General features: G+C 39.1%; 1 protein-coding gene across 2 annotated transcripts in view; it reads left to right on the forward strand.

Annotated features, from left to right (window-relative positions):
* PPP3CA (protein phosphatase 3 catalytic subunit alpha) overlaps positions 1–22,907 on the forward strand; it is a 196,567-nt gene that overhangs the window by 162,850 nt on the left and 10,810 nt on the right. For both annotated transcript variants that reach the window (XM_055795230.1, XM_055795229.1), the window contains exons 8-11: positions 496–590; positions 10,216–10,341; positions 12,685–12,759; positions 21,626–21,710. In XM_055795230.1, the coding sequence (XP_055651205.1) occupies positions 496–590; positions 10,216–10,341; positions 12,685–12,759; positions 21,626–21,710 (381 nt within the window). The remainder of the gene's footprint in view (positions 1–495; positions 591–10,215; positions 10,342–12,684; positions 12,760–21,625; positions 21,711–22,907) is intronic.

Raw genomic sequence — 22,907 nt, forward strand, 5'->3', positions numbered from 1 at the left:
CTTTCCATCTCCCTTGGCCTTGCCATCGCTTGCATGCGCAGAGTGCAGGCAGCTGGAGGGGCATGGAGGACGTGCACTTCTGAAGGCACTTCTGTGCATCTCCAAGGCACGTGCTGGTGCTTGCCTTCACCTGCAGTCCCACAGAGGGAAAGTCCGGGAAAGTCCTGGGGTGCATGCACAGAGGCCACCTGGCTTCAGGGACAGGCACTGAGTGAATTCGTAACAAAAACCACCTCTAGCTCACCAAGTTTCAGGCGGAGACACAGCTTTCAAGCATGGTGTTGCATCCCCGGCCATCCCAAATGAATATAATGAATACACCTGCAGAAAATATTTTTTTCTATGGCTTTTAAAAGCAGACATGCATGGTTTTCTGTCTTGGCATTTGTTATCAGCCAGCGCAGTAATGTACTAGGGGTTTTTGCACTATGGTTGGTCAGTGACAAATATACACGCAACACTGAGCAATAATTAGTGTTGTCTCTTTCCTTTTAGGTATCGTATGTACAGGAAAAGCCAGACAACAGGCTTCCCTTCACTAATCACAATTTTTTCAGCACCAAACTATCTAGATGTATACAATAACAAAGGTAAGAATTTAATTCCTGTTTGGTATATGTAGTGGACTGTACTTGTCTTAACTCATATTACACTGGTTTTCCTTTTCACTCCTTTCTCTATCAGTTCATGCCCATTTTCTTTATTTATTAGCTCTTGCCTATTCCATTTGTTAAACAATACAAATTAATTAAATTTATTACAGGCAGATGTATGTCTCTGAACATAACTGTAGATTCTAATATGCCTTAGGATATTTCTGTATCTTGACTGCAAGTTATTAAGAAAATGTTACACAGGAAGCAAAACTGAAAACAGCTCTATTAACTAATAGAAGTATATTAAGAAATGCTGTGGGTGAGATGTTCAAAGCCAAGTGTTCCTTACAATTAATTACTTGCATCTTTGCTCCTTTCCAAAAACATTAATGTAGTTTGTATATGCAAACCCTCTAGCCAGCTAACACACTTTGACAGATCATCAGTGGATAAAGCATGGAATAGATATGGTCTGAGTTCCTTTATGTTTTGGGGGGGGTTATCACTGGAAAACTGTTATGTAGGAAAAGAAATATCATTAGCCAAAAAAAAAAAAAATTACTGCACAAAAAAGCAGTCACTTGTCAATCTATAACTCCACTGAATATGAGTATTTGCAGCTTCTCTGAGTTTATTAGTTTTTTGTATTCTCTGAAATCTTCTGTAAAAGAAGGGGGGGAAAAAATCATGTTTCTAAAAATAAAGCATTCTAATAAACCTGTCCTCCTATATCTTGGAATGAGCAGTAATGTTTACTTTTTCCTATTCCCAGTAAAGCTAAAGTTATTTGTGTTCCTCTGTGAGCAAAACAGACATTTTTTTTTCTATATATTCTTGAAAGTAGCTCCATTGCAAAGAGATCAATCTTTCTTGAGAAGAGACATTTGTAATTTGGGTGCTTGCCTGCAAAGGAAGTAAGCAATTTTTAAATTATTTTTTTTTTACTTGCTAAGGAAAACTTTTTCTTTCATAATTTTATATTCTAAAACTTATAATCTAAAAGCTGTTATACCATGAACTGTATGCAAGGGAAGGAAACACTTCAGGATTAGGAAATGGGGTTCGTACACGTCAGTGTTCTTAATATGTCTATTAACTTGTGCAGAAATTAATAAAAGCATTCTGCAAAAACATGCAAACAGAGCTGTCAGCCACTTTCGTAAAAGTAAACAATATATGGACTCTGCTAGCAGCCCAAAAAGTGCCGGATGGAACAAGGAATGTGTTAATTTTCTTGGCAGCATCATTGCTGTTGGTGGAAAAGTGTGTTTAGTCTCTGGGTTGGCTGCTTTGGGCAGAAGGCAGGCTGATGACAGGTTTGTACAAGTAAGGTGACAGAAGGTGTTCACCTTTTGTTTCTTAATGCATGGAGGCAGCAGTTCTGTGCACATGAAGGCAATGGGTGAACAGTGTGAGATTTTTGTCATGAAGGTAAATGTTAAATGTAAAGCAATGACTTACAATATTCAAAATCTTGAATTTGAAAGCACGGAGTTTGGGTGGCGAAGAGAAGTGCCTCTGTTTATTTCCATTTTAGAAGAGGAGGTCATTTTCCTTGTTCCAGGGTGATGCACTGTGTCAGGCAGGTCTTAAAACTAGTGGAAAGCCTTTTCTCGTGAAAGGCTGTAGGCGAGCTGCTGAGAGGTGCTGGTTATCTGTGGTCACAGCTGAAGTTTGGGTGCGTAGCTGGCAATATCTGCTCTGAGCGAGTTCAGGCAGATCAGCAGTGGTTTGAGATCAGCAGTGGTGTGCTACTCTTTTAATGTGTGACTTGTAAATTTGCAGGCTGACCTTTAGCAGCTTTGTAATGAATTTCTGCTGAGTTTAACTGCCTCCTTTTCTCTCATTAGAAGTTTTGATGCATTATTTCGTGTGACTGCTTGCACTGGCTCTTGGCATTTAAAGACCATCGTGTAGTTTTTCATGCTGTATTGCTCATGCATCTTCATATGGATAGCATTGGAATGCTTGCTTCCCTCTTCAAGAAAGAAAAACACCATCATCCTGAGTCAGTCCAAAACAGGGCTGCTTGTTGGCTTCCTTGATTTGCAGAAGAAGAATTAACTAAGAACACAAAGCTTCTGACTGACTGATTTCAGGAGGTGAAGGAAAGCTTTTCCATTCAGGGGTATTACAGGGCAATTGCGCCAGCTGACTCATTGTGCACTGGTGCAGAACCTGATTGATTTTTGCAGATCATTCAAGGTTTTGGTTACTGTCAGTCCTTGGAAAAGGATAGTAAGTCCCTTCCTTTCTAGTATGCATTCTTAGTATGCTTCTGATTGTCACTTAGCTAGTAAAGTCACCCTAAATAAATTCCTGAGAGGCTCCAGCTCCCACTGACATGAATGGGTCATTTTTAAATGCAGTGTTGCTCAAGATAAACACATTTTTTAAAAAGCTGCAAAGGGCTTGGAATGCTAGTTTTCTACCCCAGGTTGATAGTTCTTGTACTTGTTAAAGCAGATGTATTTTCTTGTGTTTCTTGAAAGTACTTCAGAAGGGGAGTGAGCTTCCTTGCCAACTTTATCTAAGGGCTTATTCAATCCCCGCTGGAGAGCAGCCACTGGGATCAGATACGGCCTCAAAGAGCAGTAGGGGGGCAACATTCCCAGAGTAAAAGGAGGCTCAGCAGGAGTAGCTGAAGGTAAACTATCTAAACAATAGTACATTCAGCATATCTGCTGTCAATAGTGCTGCTGTGTACCCTCTGTATGGGCTGTCTCACAGTACCAACCCACTATGGGAATCTCTTTTGGCTTTGCTCCACTGAATTCTGGCACTGAAGGGAGTTTTGTGTATCCCTTTGGTTACTGGCCATTCCCTTGTGAAGGCTGCGTGTGTAATTTGTCCATCACGTGGCTGCTGGTCCTGTCGCAACCCCAGCCCACACACATGCGTAACTTCGGGTGCCAAAGTTAGGTTTTTCAATTAGGAGGCTCCTGTCAGGGGCTCCCTGTGTGGTTAATGGAGACAAGAGAGAGATGCTTTCAGAGACTCAGAAACTACCTAGATGTGGGGAGCCTAGTGTCCCTCTTCTTTCAAGACTATCCTTCTGCATTATTGTTAATGCCTTCAGTAATCCTTATTATGGAGAGCATTGGCAAAGGGGAGGAGGAATTTATACATATGTTTTTGGCAAATTCTGAACTTCAGTGCCTCCGTAGCTTTCTCAAACATTTCTGCTCTCATTTGGACTACTAAAAGGCATAAATAAAAAGGATACTTTAAGACTATTATTAAAACTTATTATAAGAAGTACTGGTGCATTGATGATTTTCTAAGACTACTCCTTCTGGAGAGGATCAAAAATCCTTATGCAAGAAGATAAATGTTAATTGGATTGCAGTAGTTACCTGTGACTTCAGGGTCTTGGAGGAAGGCTGTACTTATAAGAAACCCTGAGAAAGTTGTGTAAATAGAGCTTTACCCCTGGATTTAAGGAGAAGTTGTTTATATCAACAGATATGTCAAAAATTTATATCAAAAATTACTGCATTGTATGATCTGCTGGCTTTGTGCTTTGTCTAAATTTTCATTCCCACATTTAATACTTCTTAATGCCTTAATTAGGACTTGCTGTAATGCTTTTTGTGCCCCAACCAAAAAAAACAACAATAAAAAAAAAAAGTGAAAGATTTTACCAGAGTTCTGCAGAGGCAGGCAATTTATTTGTAAATCATTGCAATACTTCATATTTTAGTGTCTGGCTGTCACTTCAGAAAGTGCATGCTTTTTGGCTGAGTGAACAATTTTAACTAGCTGTCTACAGACAACTTTTGAACACTTTGAAATGATTAGGTTTTGTAGTGATGAGAGAACCACCAGAGAATCCGAAGCTATCGAAATAAATGACAAGATGTTTCTTCCAACATGCTGCAACATATACATAGTGTTGCTGAAAGGAAAAGCAGATGACAAAGGAAAGAAACATAGAAAGTATGCAGGGGAGTCTGGGATACTAGAAAAATCAAAACCAGCTGTACATCAGTATGCTTGTTAACGTATATCAACGAAGTGTGTATGAAGAATCAGCGTGTGGTATACCATAGGTACACATTAAGACATGTACCTGGTCCAAATGGCTCTAACAGGAAAATTATTTTCATATTGGAAAAAGGCAGAGTAACATACCTGGAGACAAGGATGATCTTTGAGAAATAATAGCACTTTGGGAGAGAGAAAAGCATCATAACCTTCTGTTTGCCCTATCAGTTTTCTTTAATGCTTTATCTCTGCTGTTGTGATGAGGCCTTGTCATGGAAACAAAAGCTCTTAAAGAGGAGCTGTCAGAGTATCTAGGCCATCTCATTGCTGATGCAGAGAAGTTTGCCAGAAGTGATTTTCGCTGTCTATTGATAAAATCTTGAACATTACTGTGCTGTTTCTTTGGAAGACGCAATTACACATGTAAAATAAAAATCCTAAGGATTCTGTAAGGGAAGATTTTCCCAACTGCAATTAGCCCTGCTTCTGTACATCATTTACATCATTACCTTGTATAGAAAATATTTTTTTCATTTGATAATGTTTAAACTCCTTAAGCATTTTATGAACCCTTATCCTTGACCTGTCTCAGGCAGAAAATGCTGTGGTTACTTAGCAACACTGCTGGAGAAGAAGGCACTGTTCTCAGTTGCGCAGTTAATGCAGAAGTTAATTTGGCATTAAAATCAGAAACTGAAATTCTTTCTAAGGTATGAAGAATTTGAGAAATCTTTCACTGCATTTATTTTCTAAATGAGGGATAAGTTTTGTGAAAAATACAAGAAAATTACTTGTTTGCTAAAATTATTTTGAGGTTGTTTATCTAAAAACATCTAAGTTCATTCTGGGCTAGTATTTCTACAATGCTTATTATTTTTTTACCTCTGAAAACGTTACTGAAAAATGATTCAGGAGATGCTGAAGCATGATATGTAATATCTTTCAGTAATTCTGAACTATTGGTCACACAGTTTAATGTTGTTTGTGTTGCTGAAGGCCTTAATCAACCTCCCAACATGGCTTTTAAAGTGCTGTTTGAGATGCCAGAGGTGTCTGAGACACCTAGTTGGATCTGACAGGTATGACACAGGAGACAAGGGCATCTGGGCTCATATTTAACCGAGGGAGACCAAGGAGATGGATACCTCAGGGGGTCTCAGATGGTACTAGTTGCTTGTATTTGGCCCTGAGAAGGTTAGAAGAGCTGTCTCCATTTCTAGCTGAAGGAGGTTTCTTACCTGCACATTTTTCACCACCTGTATTTCCAGCCTTAGGTGCCTGTTATGCTTAAAGCTAAACAGCATGAATGCCCTTTGCCAGCTGCCTTTAGTGTTTCATTTCACTCTGATGTGATTTCAGCATCTGATATCTCAGTTTACTAGCATTGGAAAGAGCTGTAATGTCATTTGGGATATCTGCACATCTTCACTTTACAAAGCATTAGCTTCTAAAACTCATTTACAACAGTGAGAACCAAAATGAGGTTAAAATGTGTGTGGCTGTTAAGAATAATAAAATAAGATTCTTGCTCTGGTTGGTGATTATGCATGATAAAACTGTGACTGGTAGCTTGGTCTGCTAGCATCTGTCTGAGTATACATCTGGAAAGAAAAGTATAGGGGTTGCAGCCTGTAATAGTAAGCAAATGTTGGAGAGTCGGGTTTTCCTCGGTTATAGGTTTTATAACCAAAGGAACCCATCGTGCTTTCTTCTGTCTCCATCAGCAACCACGTGGCCTGTAGTCATATAACATTCAAAAGATTCCTGCTCTTTCAGGGCACCTGGGGTCTCCTACAGCTACTTGGGCATCAGGTTAATGTAGACTAAGAAATGAAGCAGAGGTGAAACCCCCAAACCTTTTCTGAGCCGACAGAGAGGAATAAAAGAGCTGTGACTGAAAGAAAGCAAGGGGCCAGAAAAGCTTGGGGAAACTCCTGCTGTTACCCAAGAAGCATCTTCTTGATCTAGGTGTTTTCTTTTGACTATTAAGCAGTAGTCAGAACTACACATTCATAACAAGAGCCGCTTTGTTTAATGTCAAATATCATCTTTGTTAATTGCCTAATAAAAATATTTGGGGTACCTTGTGCTTGTTAAATGAAAGATTTTTAAATGAAAAACTCAGAAAAGTACCTGTGATACTGGTAACTACCCTATTTTATTTTATTCTTTTAAGTGTAGGGTTATTTCAGAAGACATCTTTCTCTGTTATTACCCTGCTTTATTGTATAGTGTTATTTTTTTTTCAAGTGGCTTTTGAAGTCATTTGTAGAGGAGCTGTACAGGTCATTTACAGAGAATAGTTTTTAAAACACTTTTATTAGAACTTGCTTTTGTAAGATAGTCAGATATATAAATTAATAAGGTGTGAAGATATTTTTTACAGTAATCTCAAAATAAATTTCCTTTTAAAAAAAAAAACAACAAAACAAACCCAACTAAAGCCATTTATATTTAATTTTATGTTTTCCAACTGTTCTGCTTATGGTTCAAGCTTTTTTGGAGGCCAGTTTTAAAAGTTCCTTGTAAAAATGATTTATTTGGCTTTCACAGAATTCAGAAATAGGCTTAGATAAATTGAAGCAAAAGTGGGAAGGGGAACTACCTTAGCTCACTAAGATGATGAATTTGAAGTTTTAGTCTATCTAAATGAATCTTCACAACCATTAAGTGGTCCTTTTTCTGTGGTTTTGACTCATTTTTGCTGTAAAGCCACAAGCTATTTATTTTTATTATGCAGTTGTGTCACTGTAATAGAAGAATGAATTACAATCTGCCTTATATAATTTCAGCCAAAAAGCGATGGAAATATTAAGAGCATCAACACTGGTTTTCTCATTTTTGCTAATAGGAGTATTAAGCCATTTTTGTTTTACTGAGCAGCAGAATGGCTGCCAACTGTCAGACTAGGATGGGCAAGTCAAATGTGGTTTATTTAAATGGAGGGTGTCTGCCTGGCAAAGGTTCACATAAATGTTAGTGAGCTCTTTTCTGTGTCTATCAGTGAGTAGGCTTCAGAAACTCCCAGGTCACTTTGGACTCTCATGAGCCACAAAATGGAAGACATGTAGCAACCTGATAAATTTTTGTTGGTTTTGTGCAACAGTTTAGTGCATCAAAAAAAGTCTCTGATTGACACACACTTCAGTCAGTGGACGGAGATGAATAATCAGAAGAAACTGTTCACCTCCTTCAGCCAACGCTGTGATACAGTGCATTTCCTATGGTGCTGTGCCATATTGCAGTCATGCAACTTCATTGCTGTTAAGTGATAACTAGCCCTTGGAACTATGTTCCTCCCTGGGGAGCCACAGATGGGAAGGCCGGAGGAAAGAGGAAAACAAAATGTGATATACCTCCTTCTCTATGTGTCTCTGGTGTGGTGTATTTCTGACATACTTTTGATTCATGCTGTTTCATCGTTTATGAAGGCATTATTGTGGGTGTTGCTTCCTTGATTCATTTTTCTTTCACTGAAGCAGAGGAGGACCATCTGAAGGTCACAGGTTACTGTGATCTCATCAGGATGGCTTAATTCCTACTTTAAAAAGGCAAATTGAAGATGATTTCTGTAAAGTTACCTACATGTCTTCTGGTATGTTAAGTACATTGTCCCTAGCGTAAAAAAGTATTTGATGACAGCTCATCTACAGCACAGAACTAGAACTGCTACAAGCTCAGGTGGTGACCAGCCGGACATAGTGAAGTCAGCGCTGTCTACAGGAGAGTAAGCATCTGAGCAGCAATTGCATTCAGAGCTATATGTAAATGGTAGTAGTGAGATGACCAGCAAACTTCATGTAAAGTTCACGGGGCTGTCTTTTAAAAAGTGAAACCCCACCCTTATGTTTCTGGTAATAAAACTGTAAAGTGCCAGCACCTTTGACAGTGGATGGAAGCCTCGGCTTGCGTTGACTCTTTTAGTTCCACGCTGCTGATTAAAGAACCTGCCTGCAGACTCCTGTAATTGTATTGTTTACAAACTTTTATGTCTTTGTGTTCAGGATAGTTATGAGTCCCTTTGGGTTTAGGCAGTCATCTCAAAATTACCTTTTTCTCCATGAGCAAAGAAATACTTGCTCTTCTGTTTCATAAATGGCTCTGTTCACATCCAAGAGCACATGTATTCTGTGCCTGTGCAATTTAGAAATTACTGAATTTCAGGAAACAGATTATGTAAATTAAAACATACCCTAATTAAGTTAGGGATACTGTTACCAGGTTGAGTAATTGTGTTATTAAGGTTTGACATTACATGTGTCTTTGCAAGAAGACAGAAAAGAAGAAGGAAGGGATGAGACTTAGTTTTACTGTTTCCCAAGCTGAGGCAGTTGGTCCATAAAGTGAGCAATAGAAATCCAGCACTGCATGATTTTTATTGAAAAGACCTTATTATTGAAAGCTCTCCCTCAATGCATTCTTCTAAAGCCAACCAATAGACCTGTTATACGAACAGCTGCTGAGCCCGCTTCCATTCTGTGTTCTTCCAGGCAGTCCCAATGAATGGCCTGTGGTTTGGGTAATCTACAGCACCTAATAACCACTAATTCCTGTAGATTTTTTTTTTAAAGTGCATGAAAGTCTAGATTTGGTGTGGAACAGTGTTAGCATAGTGTTGGGCAAACTTTATGCTTTGGAAAATAAATTTTGATAAAGACAGTTATCTAGGCTTATAGTAAGCGTTCATTTTATTTCATCTGCCACATTTTCAGTATGTTTACTTTGCTCCTCCTTAACCAAATTGATATTGACCCTTCCTCTCCCACCTGCACACTATGCCCTCTCAGTTATGCCCAAGCCACATTCAGCCTTTCCCTCTTTTGTCTGACTTCTAACTGCATTGGGCCTGGGAACAGCTATAGTCTCTTCTAGAAATAAATAGCTGTTTCTTGCTGATAGGCTTTGTAAAACTTTGGTTTACAACAAACCTGAAGTCCATTAGTGCAAGTTAACGCAGAACTTCGTGTAGTGCTTTACAGAGTGGCTATGGCATGAATATCTGTGTTTCTGCCCATTAGCAAATCTAGTCTTTCTGTGAATGTGTGTGTGTTGACAAGAATGATACAAATTTTACATGGTGGTGCAAGGCAAATCATATTATTCACTCATACTATAGGGAGCAGAGTCTTGTGTGCCTAGAGTTTGAATAATGTGAGAAGAAAGTATCATCTGTTGTCCAGCACTATGAATGAAATATGTTGAAAATGTTTGTTGGAAGAGCAGCATTCAGGCTCTGAGTGATAAGTGCTTCTCTCTCTTATCTCCAAAGTATGGTTATGAGGAGCTCAGACAACTGTGTGAAGTGGCTGGTTGTGGATTCTCTGCCTTGTTCCCCACCGGTGACAGATCCCAGAGCCTACATTCGTGATTACTCACAGTTATTAATTCGCTTGCCAACCCATCTTAGGGCCGGGGAAGCTGGTGGCACCGCTTTCAGACTGGAAATGGCTTACAACTTCTTTGAGGCTATATCCTGTTCTAACTAGCAGTGAAGTGTTGCTGCTGGGTCAAGTGACTGAAAGCTGGCAAGCGGCTCTGCAGGCTGTGCACACTCTGAGCGTTGCTGATCTGGTAGCTGGTGACATGTACGTGGCTGACGTCTCTCTTCTTTTCTTTCCTTTCTGTCTTCTAGCTGCAGTATTGAAATACGAGAACAATGTTATGAATATCAGACAGTTCAACTGCTCTCCTCATCCATACTGGCTTCCAAACTTCATGGATGTGTTTACCTGGTCCTTGCCGTTTGTGGGTGAGAAAGGTATGTAAATTGGCTCTGCTCATAGAAACAGCAAAATCATTTCTTAGTCATTGTGCATGTGGCCTCGTTTATTTGAAATGGCAAGAATAATTTGAAGACAGATGACTTGCTTTTGAGGACAAATTTGAAGAAACAAGCCTCAGAGGGGCAAGTGATTACCAATGGTTAATCACACTTCTCATTTGTTTTTATAATTTCCACTCTTTCCAGGCTGTGCCATTATGTTTCTGCTGTAGAAGCAGATTTTATGGTATTGCGGACTAGAGATGCATGCACTGAATAAAATTCTTACTAGTTGTTCCTTTATAAGCTTTTGGGCCTTCCCTTGGATATTGTTTGTGGCTCAAAGGACATCACAACAGGCTTCACAGCATTATGGTTACATCCTTACCCACCTGACCTTTCTGATAAGATGATGGTAGGTTGCCTTTTCACCAGCACACACAGATCTGATGACGCTAAGACCCAATCTGGTTAACTGTTCCTGGAGACAGTAGAGAGAAGGCAGGAAGAAGGAAAACCTGCTCCTCAGCTCCTTCTCTGCCCAGGGTGTGTGGCGCCTCATTACTGGCGAGAAGACTCTAAAGAACATAAATGATGTTTTATTGAAACACGATACTGTTGATGTTGCCGGAAGACAACTTCCTGCTCTGAAATACAAAAGACATGAAAACACCTTGGTCTAACATATTAAATGAATACATAATGCAAACTGCTTAAACCCCAAGTCATTTTATTTAGGGCCTGAGATGAAGTTTGCTTTGATCCATCCATTATAGTATATTGCTGCAACAACAATTACTGCCAGAAAACTATAATAAACTCTTAAAAGTTTCTTGGAATAACAGTTCTCTCTTAATAGGCAATTGGAAATATAGCCAGCTGTGGCTCTTACCTGCAGTCATGACTGGCTTTGTTTGCAGCTACTGTTTTGTATGAGGAAAGCCGCTGGTGAGACGCCAGAGGTCTCTGTGAACAAAGCAAATAGACAATGAAATAGGGATTAACAGAGAATAGACAGCTGTTGCTACTAACAGAGACATTACATAATCCACACTGACACGTGTTGCAGGCTCTTGTTTGACAGATAAAATGCTTTCATTTTCTTTGGCCATAAACTCAGCCAGGCCATTTTCAAGATGGGCCTGTTCTCCATACTCAGAGTTCTGTGAGATGTTCTGTGAGGTCATTTTTTCAGAGGCTTCCCACCAGTGGCCTCCTCGGGTATGCATGGTCAGATCTGTTGAGGTTCTGAGACCCTGAATGCTCCTCCTTCTTTTTTCTTTTTCTTTTTGGTTTCCTCCTTCAAGGCCTTCCCAGTGGTCACTCTTACCAATTGCTTGGAAGTTTTAAAGCCCCGACAAGTGAAACCAATGTTTTCCCTTTCCCTGTAAAACAAAACTCATGGATGTAAGAGTTGATGTTCTACACAGCTTTTTATTTATTTCCTTTTTTTTTTTTAGATTTTTTCCCTCAAAGGCCAACTAAGGTAGGAAGTTGTTAGTTTCACTGGTTGTTGTTAATGTGGAAAATCTTTCCACTAATCCTGTCAAAGGAAAATATTAAATCCTTCACTAATGTAGGAAAAATATAGCTTTTTCCCACCCTTCTAATGTTCCAAGCCGTCATAGTTGTCACAGAAGACGATTTCAATAACAACTTCATTAAAAAAATTAAAGTTTCAACCTGTGTAGCTAGTGCAAGACTAGGCATGCCTGGTAACCCTTTTAATAATGCTTACTACATGTAGATGTAGTGGAGTTTTTCTCAGTCTGCTAATGATTTCACATTTTACCTCATAACTTTGGCTTTTTTGATCTCTAAATTACATTTCCTTGGTTGTGATTTTTGCTGGGGTTTTTGTGTTGGGTTTTTTTTTTGGCTGTTCTTACTCTGTGTACTCTCTGGTTAGTGTCTCACTGTTGCCTTTCCAGAAAGAGCTGAGACCAGGTTAGGGATAGCCTCAGGCTGACCCTTCTGTGCCCAGGTTGCAAAGTAAGCAAGCTGAATGTATTCTGAATTCACTGATAATGATGTTTCTATTGAATATAGAACAGTTCTGGCTGGAAGGGGCCTACAATGACCACCTAGTCTATTTGTCCTGGATTTCAAGGGACATTACCCCTTTGTGAATATCTTACAAGGGTGAATGTTGTGTTGAACTGAAAGTACACAAGACACTTCAAACTTACATTAATACATGCATAAAACAAGGTCATATTGTTTAAAATGTGGATGCCATTTCTGTACTGAATTTTCATTAACACTACTACAGCTAGAGTTTGCTCTCTGACAGACCAAGGAAGCTTAACATCAACGTTTTGCATTTGTTTTCCATTTTAGTGACAGAGATGCTGGTAAACGTGCTGAACATCTGCTCAGATGATGAATTGGGGACAGAGGAAGATGGGTTTGATGGTAAGAGCCTTCTGCCCTTAATTGAGAGTGTTTGCCTTAAAACTACTTTAAAAGTTTATTTACTAATCCTGGGATGATTTTCTGAGTCCTGTTTAAGTTCTGTGCTGGTAAAAGCAACTGTTGTGGTAGACTCCAGTGGATTTGCTTACTGCATGCTTTGGAAGGAGATAACGGATCTTCTGCCCTGTTCTAACCCTTTCCTTGGTCTCACTCATTTAGTTTAAAAAACTGTATTTCCCTCCTTGAAATCAGGGTTGTGTTGTCACAAAGGGGCAGATGTTGATTTCATGCATAAGATCCCAGGAATTCCCATAGAAAGTTGAATTATATCAATAAAATTATATTCTGACAATGAAATAAGCATCCTGCAGAGGCCCTTCCAAAACATTGGTACTGGAACTTTAAAAGACTTGTACTTGAAATATTTCATTAGTCTCCCCTCTGAATGCACTTGTGTATCTGAAAGGCTTTAAGAAGCAACAGAATCAACAAAAATAAATGTGCAAACACAGCCAGAGAATGTTCCCACCTGACATTTCTGCCGAGAGAGGAGTGGTTGCTTCTGTTGGTCGTTTGGGTTGGAGTTTATATGATAAGTTGCCTTGTACCATTGGTTTGACTGTAAATAATACTTTATACCTTGCAATTTGGGGAATCTTGAAAGTCAATTCATTTTATTAGCCATTATTTTCTGTTACGCTGTGCAAGAGTAAAGTACAGCTTTCCAGAATGTCCCTACTGAGTACTGAGCAAAACTGAAAACAACTCTACATATTCCTGATGTTCTTGCTATGAATGCTTTGAGTGTTTACAAAAAAAAAAAAAAAAAGAAAAAACAGAAATTTTAAAAAATTCTAAAAGAACCTTGAAAAATCTAGCACTACCAAATACAATCAAGATGTTTATAGGTAGAATGGGTGAACAAGGAAAACAAAGAACTGCATTAAATATTTGTCTTATTTGGAAGTTTTAATTAATAATTAAACTTCTCTCTCAAAGTCTTTATTTTTAGTCTTTGGAAAAGGAGATAGATCATGGGTTTTGACAAATGTTTCCTTTGCAATGGAGAAGAAGGGTATGGATGATAGTGCTTTGATTTTACTCTGAAAAGCCAGGTGGAATTCCCTGTTCTGCATCCACCACTGAGTGTGGATGTGAACAATTATCTTGCAGGACTTGGGACAAAGACTGAATTTACTGAAACCGGTAATCAGCGGAGAGAAGAAAACACCTGTTTGAATATTGTGCCAAATTTTTTTCTCATGAAATTTAAATAAGTAGCTACTGTGCAATTAAAGCAGCATGTGAAATAGTACGGAGGCATACAATGAGTAAAAACTGTGTCAAATTAAATACAGTAGCAACAAACCCATGTGCTTAAAATCCGTGGCTCAAGAAAGCACTTAAGCGCAGCCTGAAATCCCACTGATGCAATGCCAAAGCAAAGGCTTTATGGGAAGGATTTTTAATTAATTTAGCATTGGCTTAATACTTTGTTTTAAAGTTGTACTATAAACTTCCATTTTGCATCAATAGGCCAGTGCTTGTAGTCCTTTTTTAAATTTTAGTGTGTTGGTGTTCCCATGCCTAAGTTACAGTTCAGAAATGTTTTCAAAATCAGAGTCAGAAATGCCAAGGCATTATTAGGGGTCTTTGGGGACAGCAGCCTTCCTGCCTGCAGGAGGTCTCTGCATCTACTGCGGCTTTTCTAGGAGGAGGGTGAACCCCCTCCCCATCTCCCGAGGACTTTGACTAGTGGCACTCCTCCAGACATGGATTTTGCAGCATTGCAGGTGCCTAAGCAGAGAGACAGGCTGAAATCCTCTGGGCTTGCATGTGTGCGCACTGCATAACAATATATAACAGCATTAAAGTTTCTAGATGAGGAATAATTAAACCATTCCTGATACTGTAATGCTAATACTGTTGTCTAAATCTGCTTTCAGTTTTTCCTGTATGAATGATTTCTCTGTGTAAAACATTATGTTAAAGAAAAATATTAGAAGTGTTGTCTTCTTTAGCATGTGTAACTAAAACCAGAGCTGGCATATGTTCGTGTCTGCTTTCCTGGATAATCCCCTGAAAAGCTGTAAAATGGGATCTGTGGTGCTGGAGCTGCAGCTTGCTGTGGGTGCACACTTGTACCTCAGCCCACTTGAAGCAGTGGGCTCATGGGGATCATACACATGGAAGAGACTGAAGGATTTGGGCATAAAATTAAACTTGAGGATTGATTTAAATTCAAGTAGAGGCTGGTATCTGTAACCATTTCCTGGTGGGCTCTGATTTATTATCTGTATGACAAAGGAAAATCCTCTTTCTCTCAGAGATAGTTGAGTTCCTTCTCTCTCTTTTCTTTTTCTTTTTTTCCTTTTTTTTTTTGTTTTGTTTTTCCTTAGAGCCTTGCCTTTTGGGGGAGAAATTACAAGGTGTATTTCACTTGTGTTCTTGATGAAACAGATTGGAATGATTATCGACTTAAAACTGTTTCTGTAAGGCCTATATATTGACAGCCTTGTAGTCATTCAACATTTCTACTATTCTTCAGTAATTTCTGTCAAGCCTCCTTGGGGGACTGCAGCAGTAGAGTCCTGGTTGCCCACTGACATTTTTCTTTGGCGGTATTTCCCATAGAAGGAAATGCCACATCTGCAACAGCAGATGCATTTTGTTTGATGGAATGATTCTTTAAAATCATTGCTTATTTTTATATCATCAGTAGTTTTCAGGGCTTGCTGCTGATTTCCTTTCTCTCCTTGCAGTTTGAACATGCCCTGACCTGGGTTCCCACATGTATTGAGAATGGTCCATCGCTATGGTTTGCACTGATCATTCATTTGTTATCTTCTCTTACACTTTCTTGCCCTCTGTCTTCCCCTCTCACTTTCCTCTTCAAAACAAAAGTACCATCAGTATTGCCTGACTTCACTGCATGGTGTTCTTGTGAACCCTTTTTTTTTTTTTGGTTCCAAGTCATGCATGTTGCATCTAGCCATAAGCAGGATGCTCAACAGCGTGTATTCCCATTCTTTTACTTTTTTTTTTTTCTCCTTAAGGAAGGACACCATGGGGATCTGATCAATTTGTTGTAGACGGTTTCTGTGTATGCTTAGTGGGAGAAAGCCAGAATCACAGCAGTCATAGTGCCCTTTATCCCATATGTCCCTGCTGGCCTATATTGGCCTTTTGATTTCACTTGCTTTAAAAATGAGAGGATCTGATAAGTCAGGTTTTCTTGTCTCTGATAGTTTCCTCTTGCTGTACTTTCTCTTTCCTGTTTGCTACAGTGGTTGCAATATAATCTGATCCAGCAAAAAATGTTTTGGGTGAATGTTAGCTCACGTGCTGTATGGTTTGTGCATCAAACATTGCTTAGCAACAGGAGCTGCAGATAGTTCTACCTAGCCAGCATATAGTCAGAGTCCTGCTTTATTTTAATTAGCAACATTTCTGGCCTCACGCATTTAATTGAAAAAACCCTAAGCTGCTAATTAAAAGGGTGCAGTAATATAACAGACAAGCTGACACAAATGCACTGCTTGCTTTGTATGCATCACTATCACGATTTCCCATAAAGGCACTCCGAAATCACCTGCATTGTTTTGTATTGCCTTCAGCATTGTAGCTTGCATCCTTCTTGTGGAGAAGCCACTGTCACAGTGCTAGCTGCAGCATTTATTCCCTGGTTGGAATACAGCTTCCCCAGTACAGTGCTGTAGTCCAAGCCTAAAGAGAATTACCAAGTTAAAACATCTCCTGCTGATCAAAACCTGGTTCTGCTGTGAACAGTCCTGGATCTGCTGTAAAGAGTGGCATACGAAAGTTGACACAGCTCTTCAGTGCCATAAACTGTGCCTGGAGCAAGCTTGGTACCTAACACAGAGGCTGACAGAGCAAAAGAAAAAGCCTTGTCATTAGGTCTCCGTTACTTAATTGATAAGAGTGTTCATGATACTACCTGATGAGAGGCTTGGCTTTTCAATGAGTTAATTTTTAACTGGAAGAGAAATGAAGGGGTTTTACCACTGGTTTGTGTGTGTTCTTCCTCCAAACCAGCAAGGTTGGGCTGCAGTGTATACCTAATCTCTGTGAGTTGGTGGCAGAGGGGCCTTTTAATGTGATCTTTTGATGTATTTATTCATTTATTTGGCCAGGTGTGGTTGTTTCCACACCCAAAGCATTTTGCATGTGAGCCATGTTATGGCACGCTGGTGTGCTGTGCCTCTGGACCAGCCTAGCAGTGTGCACTAGATAACCAGTGTCCCCAAAACATGTGTGTCGTGGTGCAGTTGTGCCTGGGCACTGAGTGCTATGCTTGTCTTGCTCTCAAAGAAAAATGCAATACTTTGTGCTGTGGTAGTGTTTGGATTTGATAACTGTAAGCTGCTGGACCATTTGAACACATGCATGTGTGTGTTAGCACAGGTTTTTGGTAGAAGCAGCAGATATGTCTATGATAGTAAGCTGTTCTGTCAGATATCAGACATAAATAAACTGGAAGAATTGTCTTGATTCCTCTAAGAAAATAGGTGTCATCAGGCAGGCATGCCCACATGAACTGGGGTGACAGTCTTGGAGAAGTGATTAAGCCTTGTTGACGCAGCTGCAATAACGCAGCAGGAGAAAGTATGTGTTATGGGGCTGGTAACACCAAGGCAAAGCTTTGCTGCTGGTCTTCTGCCTGTGTGTTGGTTTCCTGCAAAACCTACTAACAAGGCTTTAAGCTGAAAAGGTGTTTTTTTCTTTTCTTTCCCATCATTCTCAATCTGTTTCTTTCCTTTTGGATGTTCCCTGCCTAATTTGTTTCTTTTCTGTTTTTCAGGCTTTACTTAAACATTGCATTTCCATTGATGTTGTCAAATGTTCTGTATTTTTTTTAATTTTCGTTCTACAAACATCACTGATCTTTTTCTTTCCCCCCTCCCCTTTGGAATTCATAAGAAGATCCCATTTATGCACAGAAGAAAGGTATTCAATAATTTGGAAGGCTTAAGTTTCATTAATTTTCCAAATGCTTAATTAGATAATATGTAATATATTAGGATACCAGTGAGAGATTAAGGTTTGGCTTTTTTACTCAGTATTGTGTTCTGTCTATTCAATCCTACATCTTGGAATAGTTTGAGAGTTTATAGTCTTTGTCATTGTTCTGCTGCTTAATCTGAAGGTCTAAGTTACATTTTGCTTTAAATCCTGTATATTCAGGTTGCAAGATCTGTGTTTGGATGCTACAAATCCAAAATCCAATAGAATTGTTAAACTCCCGAAGTAAGATTCCAAGCTTTTATTCTACCTCCCTAATAATTTTTCTGCTCCAATTTATAACTTGACTTCGTTGATTATTTTTATTTTTAAGTTCCTTCATGCCAGTAGGGTTTGTTTAGATATTAAAAGAAAACTTAAGAGAGTATCAGGCAATGTTTGCAAAGGCTAAAAATCAACCTTTTTACCCATAGCCAGTTCTCAGGTTATGACCCATTTACTTTCATGTAAGTGTATGCTGAAGTGTAGCTGAAGTCATCCATAAGGATTTACAGTGATAGTGAATTCAGAATACTAAACGGGAGTATTCACACTTGAAATGTGAGTCAGATTTATGTACAAATAGGGAATCCAAATACTATATCCAGTTAGTTGTAGTCAGTCAAAACTAACAGGGCAATAAACCATTGTGAGTTTAAAAATAAAAATAGGCTAAATAAAATCATTACTAATATTTAGTAAACATAGAATATTTTAAGTCATTTTCACAGATCGGTTACAAATCAGGGAATTCAGTAGAGACCAAAATCTTTTAAGTGTATTTTTAAGTAGCCTTTTATGTATATTGATGAGCACAAAATACTCCCTTTGAGCCTGTTGTGGTTTGTGATTAAGTAATTTTTTTTTTTGCATTCTTATTTAATACTTAAGTGTAAGGCATTGTAATTCACTTCAGTCATAAACTATATTTCCATTTTTCAGTTCTCAACTCTTCTGGAAGTTAAACAGTGACTACAGGAAAAGGTCAAATAGAAGATATACTAGAACAGTGTGGGTTTGTAATAAAGAAGTAGGGATGGTGCCACTTGGCAGGGGGTGGGTGAAGACAAATTCTGTTTAAGTGCTTTCAGGGTAAAAAAGGCTGAAACTCGTGTCTTGAGAGTACAGTTCAGTGAGATTGTAGTAACTGAGGCAGGAGTGTGTCCCCTCTGTTTCCTGAAGAACCCAGCTGAATCATTGTTTGTGGTTTTTTTTATTTTTTCATTAAACTGTTATGAACATATTGTTTAATTCAGTTACAGCTGAATTACAGCTGTTTCTCCCACTCTTGTCTAAAATGAGATATGTATGCTTAAGACTTTATTTATCTTTGGGTTTTATATCTTTTCTTTATGTTTTTATCTTTATGTGGGGGAGGTTTGAAAGCCATTCTGAGCGTAGTTTCTTTCAGTTTGAACTTCAAGAGACAGGCTTATAATTTAAGACTATCTATGAGGACCATTAGAAATGCCTGGAAATAATGCATTTATACTTGCCCCAAAAGATGGGTGCATGCAAAAGTGTCATGCATGATTGTAAGACATCTAGTTTACACTCCTCAGCAGGTGTACGAACGTATCCCAGTATGTAAGCGTACAAGTTATAAACATTTGAGCATGCAGACTGTGATAGCTGGGGGCACGTACGAGGTGGCTTGTGTGGACCCACTTGTATGTAGGCTGGTCAGGGACATGCAACCCCACAGGCAGCTTTGCAGGATTCCCTGGGCATGGCTATTGAGCTCCCGCTTTATCAAACTCACTCCTTGCACTGTTTGGGGTTAAATCCCACAGTGCTAAAAGTTGCGGTGAGATTCGTCCTGAATTCATTTTTATGTCTTTATCTGTGATATTTGTTCCTACAGTTACTTTGCTGCCTTTTGAACAGCTCTAGGATTTGAATTTATTTTCAGTTTTGAAAGTTTTTCAGAAAGGATGACTATTTGTTTTGAAAGTCAAGCACAGAAAAAAAAAAAGATGTACTACTTTTTCACCTCTTCTAAAGTGCCAGGGTATCAGCCAGGCCACGTAGTCATCTAGTAGATATCATGAGGCAGCAACGCTTGCATTTCCAGCAGTAGTCTCAAACTGTTATGAGTTTAATTGTAATTGAGAAATCTACAGTAGGAAAGGTGACAGCACCTGGTAGAAGAGCCACAGGTCTGCCATCAGCAGAGATGTGTGGAGAAAACTGAAACTGAGAATTATTGCATAGTCAGCTCCCAGAAGCCACCCAGCACATCCCTGCGTGGCTGCGCTGAACTTCTCCACCACTGCCCAGAGTGGCCAGGACTGCACAGAGAGGGAGCAGCATGTGAAACGCTGGTGCTGCTGAAGCAGATGGGACATTTGCCATTTAGTTCAGCAGAGCCCACGTTTCATTATGAGCCCTTCTGGCTGAAGTAACTTTGTGCTCATAATACATATAGGGAAGGTCTGCATGGCAAGGCTCTGTGGCCATGTCTTCTGCAGCTTTTCATCTCTGGCACCCATCATCCCTGTTTGGCAGCACCTTGCTCCCCTGCCCGGCACCCGCAGGCGGCTGTCTCTGTTGCCACCTTGACTCCCTGGGGCTGTTCCCTCTGCTGCCATAACCTTCTCCCTCATTTTTGGCCCTTTCTGCTGTTCTAGTTTCCATGATGGACTCCATAAAATGGATCAATTGGCTAAGAATTGAAAATAGAAATTTTCACTTCTGTCCTTGAATTCTGGAGCAGTGAAGAAGGAAGCGTTATCGTGATGCGTAGTGGCTTTCAGGTTGCACTCCTGAACCTCCCAGACAGGCATTGTCAGGCAGCATCCATATGAGCCAAGGTTACCTGTCGTTGAGAAACCTTTGGGAGAAATCTTCATGATGTATGTGGTTATGATTGTGATAATTAAATGAAACTGGTTTACTTAGTATAATGTGGCATTTTCTTGGGGACATGGGGGTCCTTATTAAAATATGTTCCTCATTCTGATTACTTAGTACTATTTGCTTTTCCCATTCAGGTGGTTCTTTCTTGGATACACAGATAATATTCTAGGTTTTGATGATATCCAAGTAACAAGTACACATGCAAACTTAGCTGAAGTGTAGTCTCTGTTCCAGCATTACATTTTATTATTTTTTTAAAGGCAGATTATTGTGTGAGTTACCAAATTTCAAAGTGATCGTAATTTCGAGCAGGCTGTAGCAGTGATAAGAAGGATGTTGCTCTATGGAACTCCCTTAACCACTGCCAGCCAGCACAATCCCTACCATTTCATGCTGGTTTTCAGGACTCTGCCTTTAGGTTTTATAACCATTTAAATACTTTTTATCTGGGATGGCAAAACCCTAACTGGACCCTCTTGGTCTTAAGCTTAACCAATCACTTTTTTTTTTAGAAAATTAAGTGAAATGTGATTGGTTTTCACTCAAAATGATAAGATTATGAAATAGATTTTTAAATCTATTGTTGTTTAGCTTTTCTTTTAACATTTTTGTTATGGTTTGGGTGCTGTTCATGTTAAATAACTTTTTGGCAATATGACTACTTTCTAAAAAAACTTGTTTTCATAAGAGTATGGTCTCCGAAAATGTTTTTGAAATGGAAAATTATGCTACCTTGATGAAAAAACATTCAGCCTTCATGTGTAGCAGGAAAAGGATCACATCTCTAAAGGTACTAATAACTAGATTGTCAAAAAATCATCAGTCTTGAGATTTACATAACAAAAATAGTGTTTTGGCGTTTGACTATAAATATGGCTTAGTGTGGCAAACCATGGTGTTAATATGATGTTTCTTCTATTTGGAGTTTAGAATAGCTACATATTGTTTACAGCTCTCTGTAACTGTTTTAATCTGTTTTCCACAGGAGCAACAGCTGCTGCTCGAAAGGAGGTTATAAGGAACAAGATAAGAGCAATAGGAAAAATGGCTAGAGTTTTCTCAGTGTTAAGGTAAGGTTTCGTGCTGTTTCAGATTTGGTTTTTAATGTTAAAGGACATCTTTGAATGATTATTTAGAGTACTGTTAAACAAACGGCAAAATTGATATTTTGGTATACCAGTATACCATCCAACAAAGTTTTACTGGAACCTTTTAAAGATTTCTTTTTTTTTTGTTTATTTATACTGCTATTTATTATGGCTCTGAATAATCATCTTCCTCAGGGCTTTTGCTGAACATAAAACAGACAAACAAAAGACATCAGCAAAGAAAACTGCAATTACTCTTTAATTATTATTTTAAGACTTTGGCTTGCCAAGTGTACTAATTAACTCTTAGCCACTGGGAGGCAAGAGTTAAATATGGAGAGAGGGCATTGTCCACATCATGTCTCATCAGAAAGGAAGCCAACTGTCCCACTTTGTCACCCACAGTTGTTGCTACTGCCATGAGTAAAGATGATTAAAGATGAAAGCATTAGGGTATTTTAATGATAAACCCAGGAAATGATTGTGCAGACAACAGCAACTTGTTACCTTGGGCTGCACTCCCCCAAACACACGAACATGCATAACTAATTGCTACCCAGTGTTTAGTGCACTCCATTCGATGTCTCTGAGCAGAACAGAAAACATGCTGTACTGTGCTGAAGTCTAAATATAGAAAATACAGTTCTCCCTCCCTTTTAGCAGAGGGATTATTTTTTTCCCCCACTCGGGTTCTGCTGTAGTCAGTTTATGGCTATTATGGTTAGTACAAAATAAAGGAATTTTCAAAGAATATATTGGTAGGATTGTATGATTGAGATAAAAAGGGGAATTAAAAATAGTTCCTTGAAGAACTTACACTCTTAATTTCAGATGAGACTGTCAAACTTGCTTGATTTGAGACTCTTCTGCAGCATGCAAGCAGTGGGCAGGTTGTCAGTAGGGCTTCACGTGAACACAGCAGTTTGCCCATGCATTGCAGATTGCAGCAGCATGGCTTTAAATAGCATACTGAGATGGAGGACTTTTACCTGGGGTTCCCAAAGTGTTATATGTGAATTACTAGTGATGCACAAACTACTTCAAAGTGGTACCCATAAAAAAAAAAGAGAAGTTGGCATCATGCCTTTTCCTTAAACAAGGCGGGGGAGCAATCAAATGTTTCCACCTGCTCCTCTGTACCAAGTCTGGCACAGAGCCTGGAGCTGACATTGCCACCAC

This window comes from Falco peregrinus, chromosome 2, assembly GCF_023634155.1.
Source record: "Falco peregrinus isolate bFalPer1 chromosome 2, bFalPer1.pri, whole genome shotgun sequence".
Taxonomy (NCBI): domain Eukaryota; kingdom Metazoa; phylum Chordata; class Aves; order Falconiformes; family Falconidae; genus Falco; species Falco peregrinus.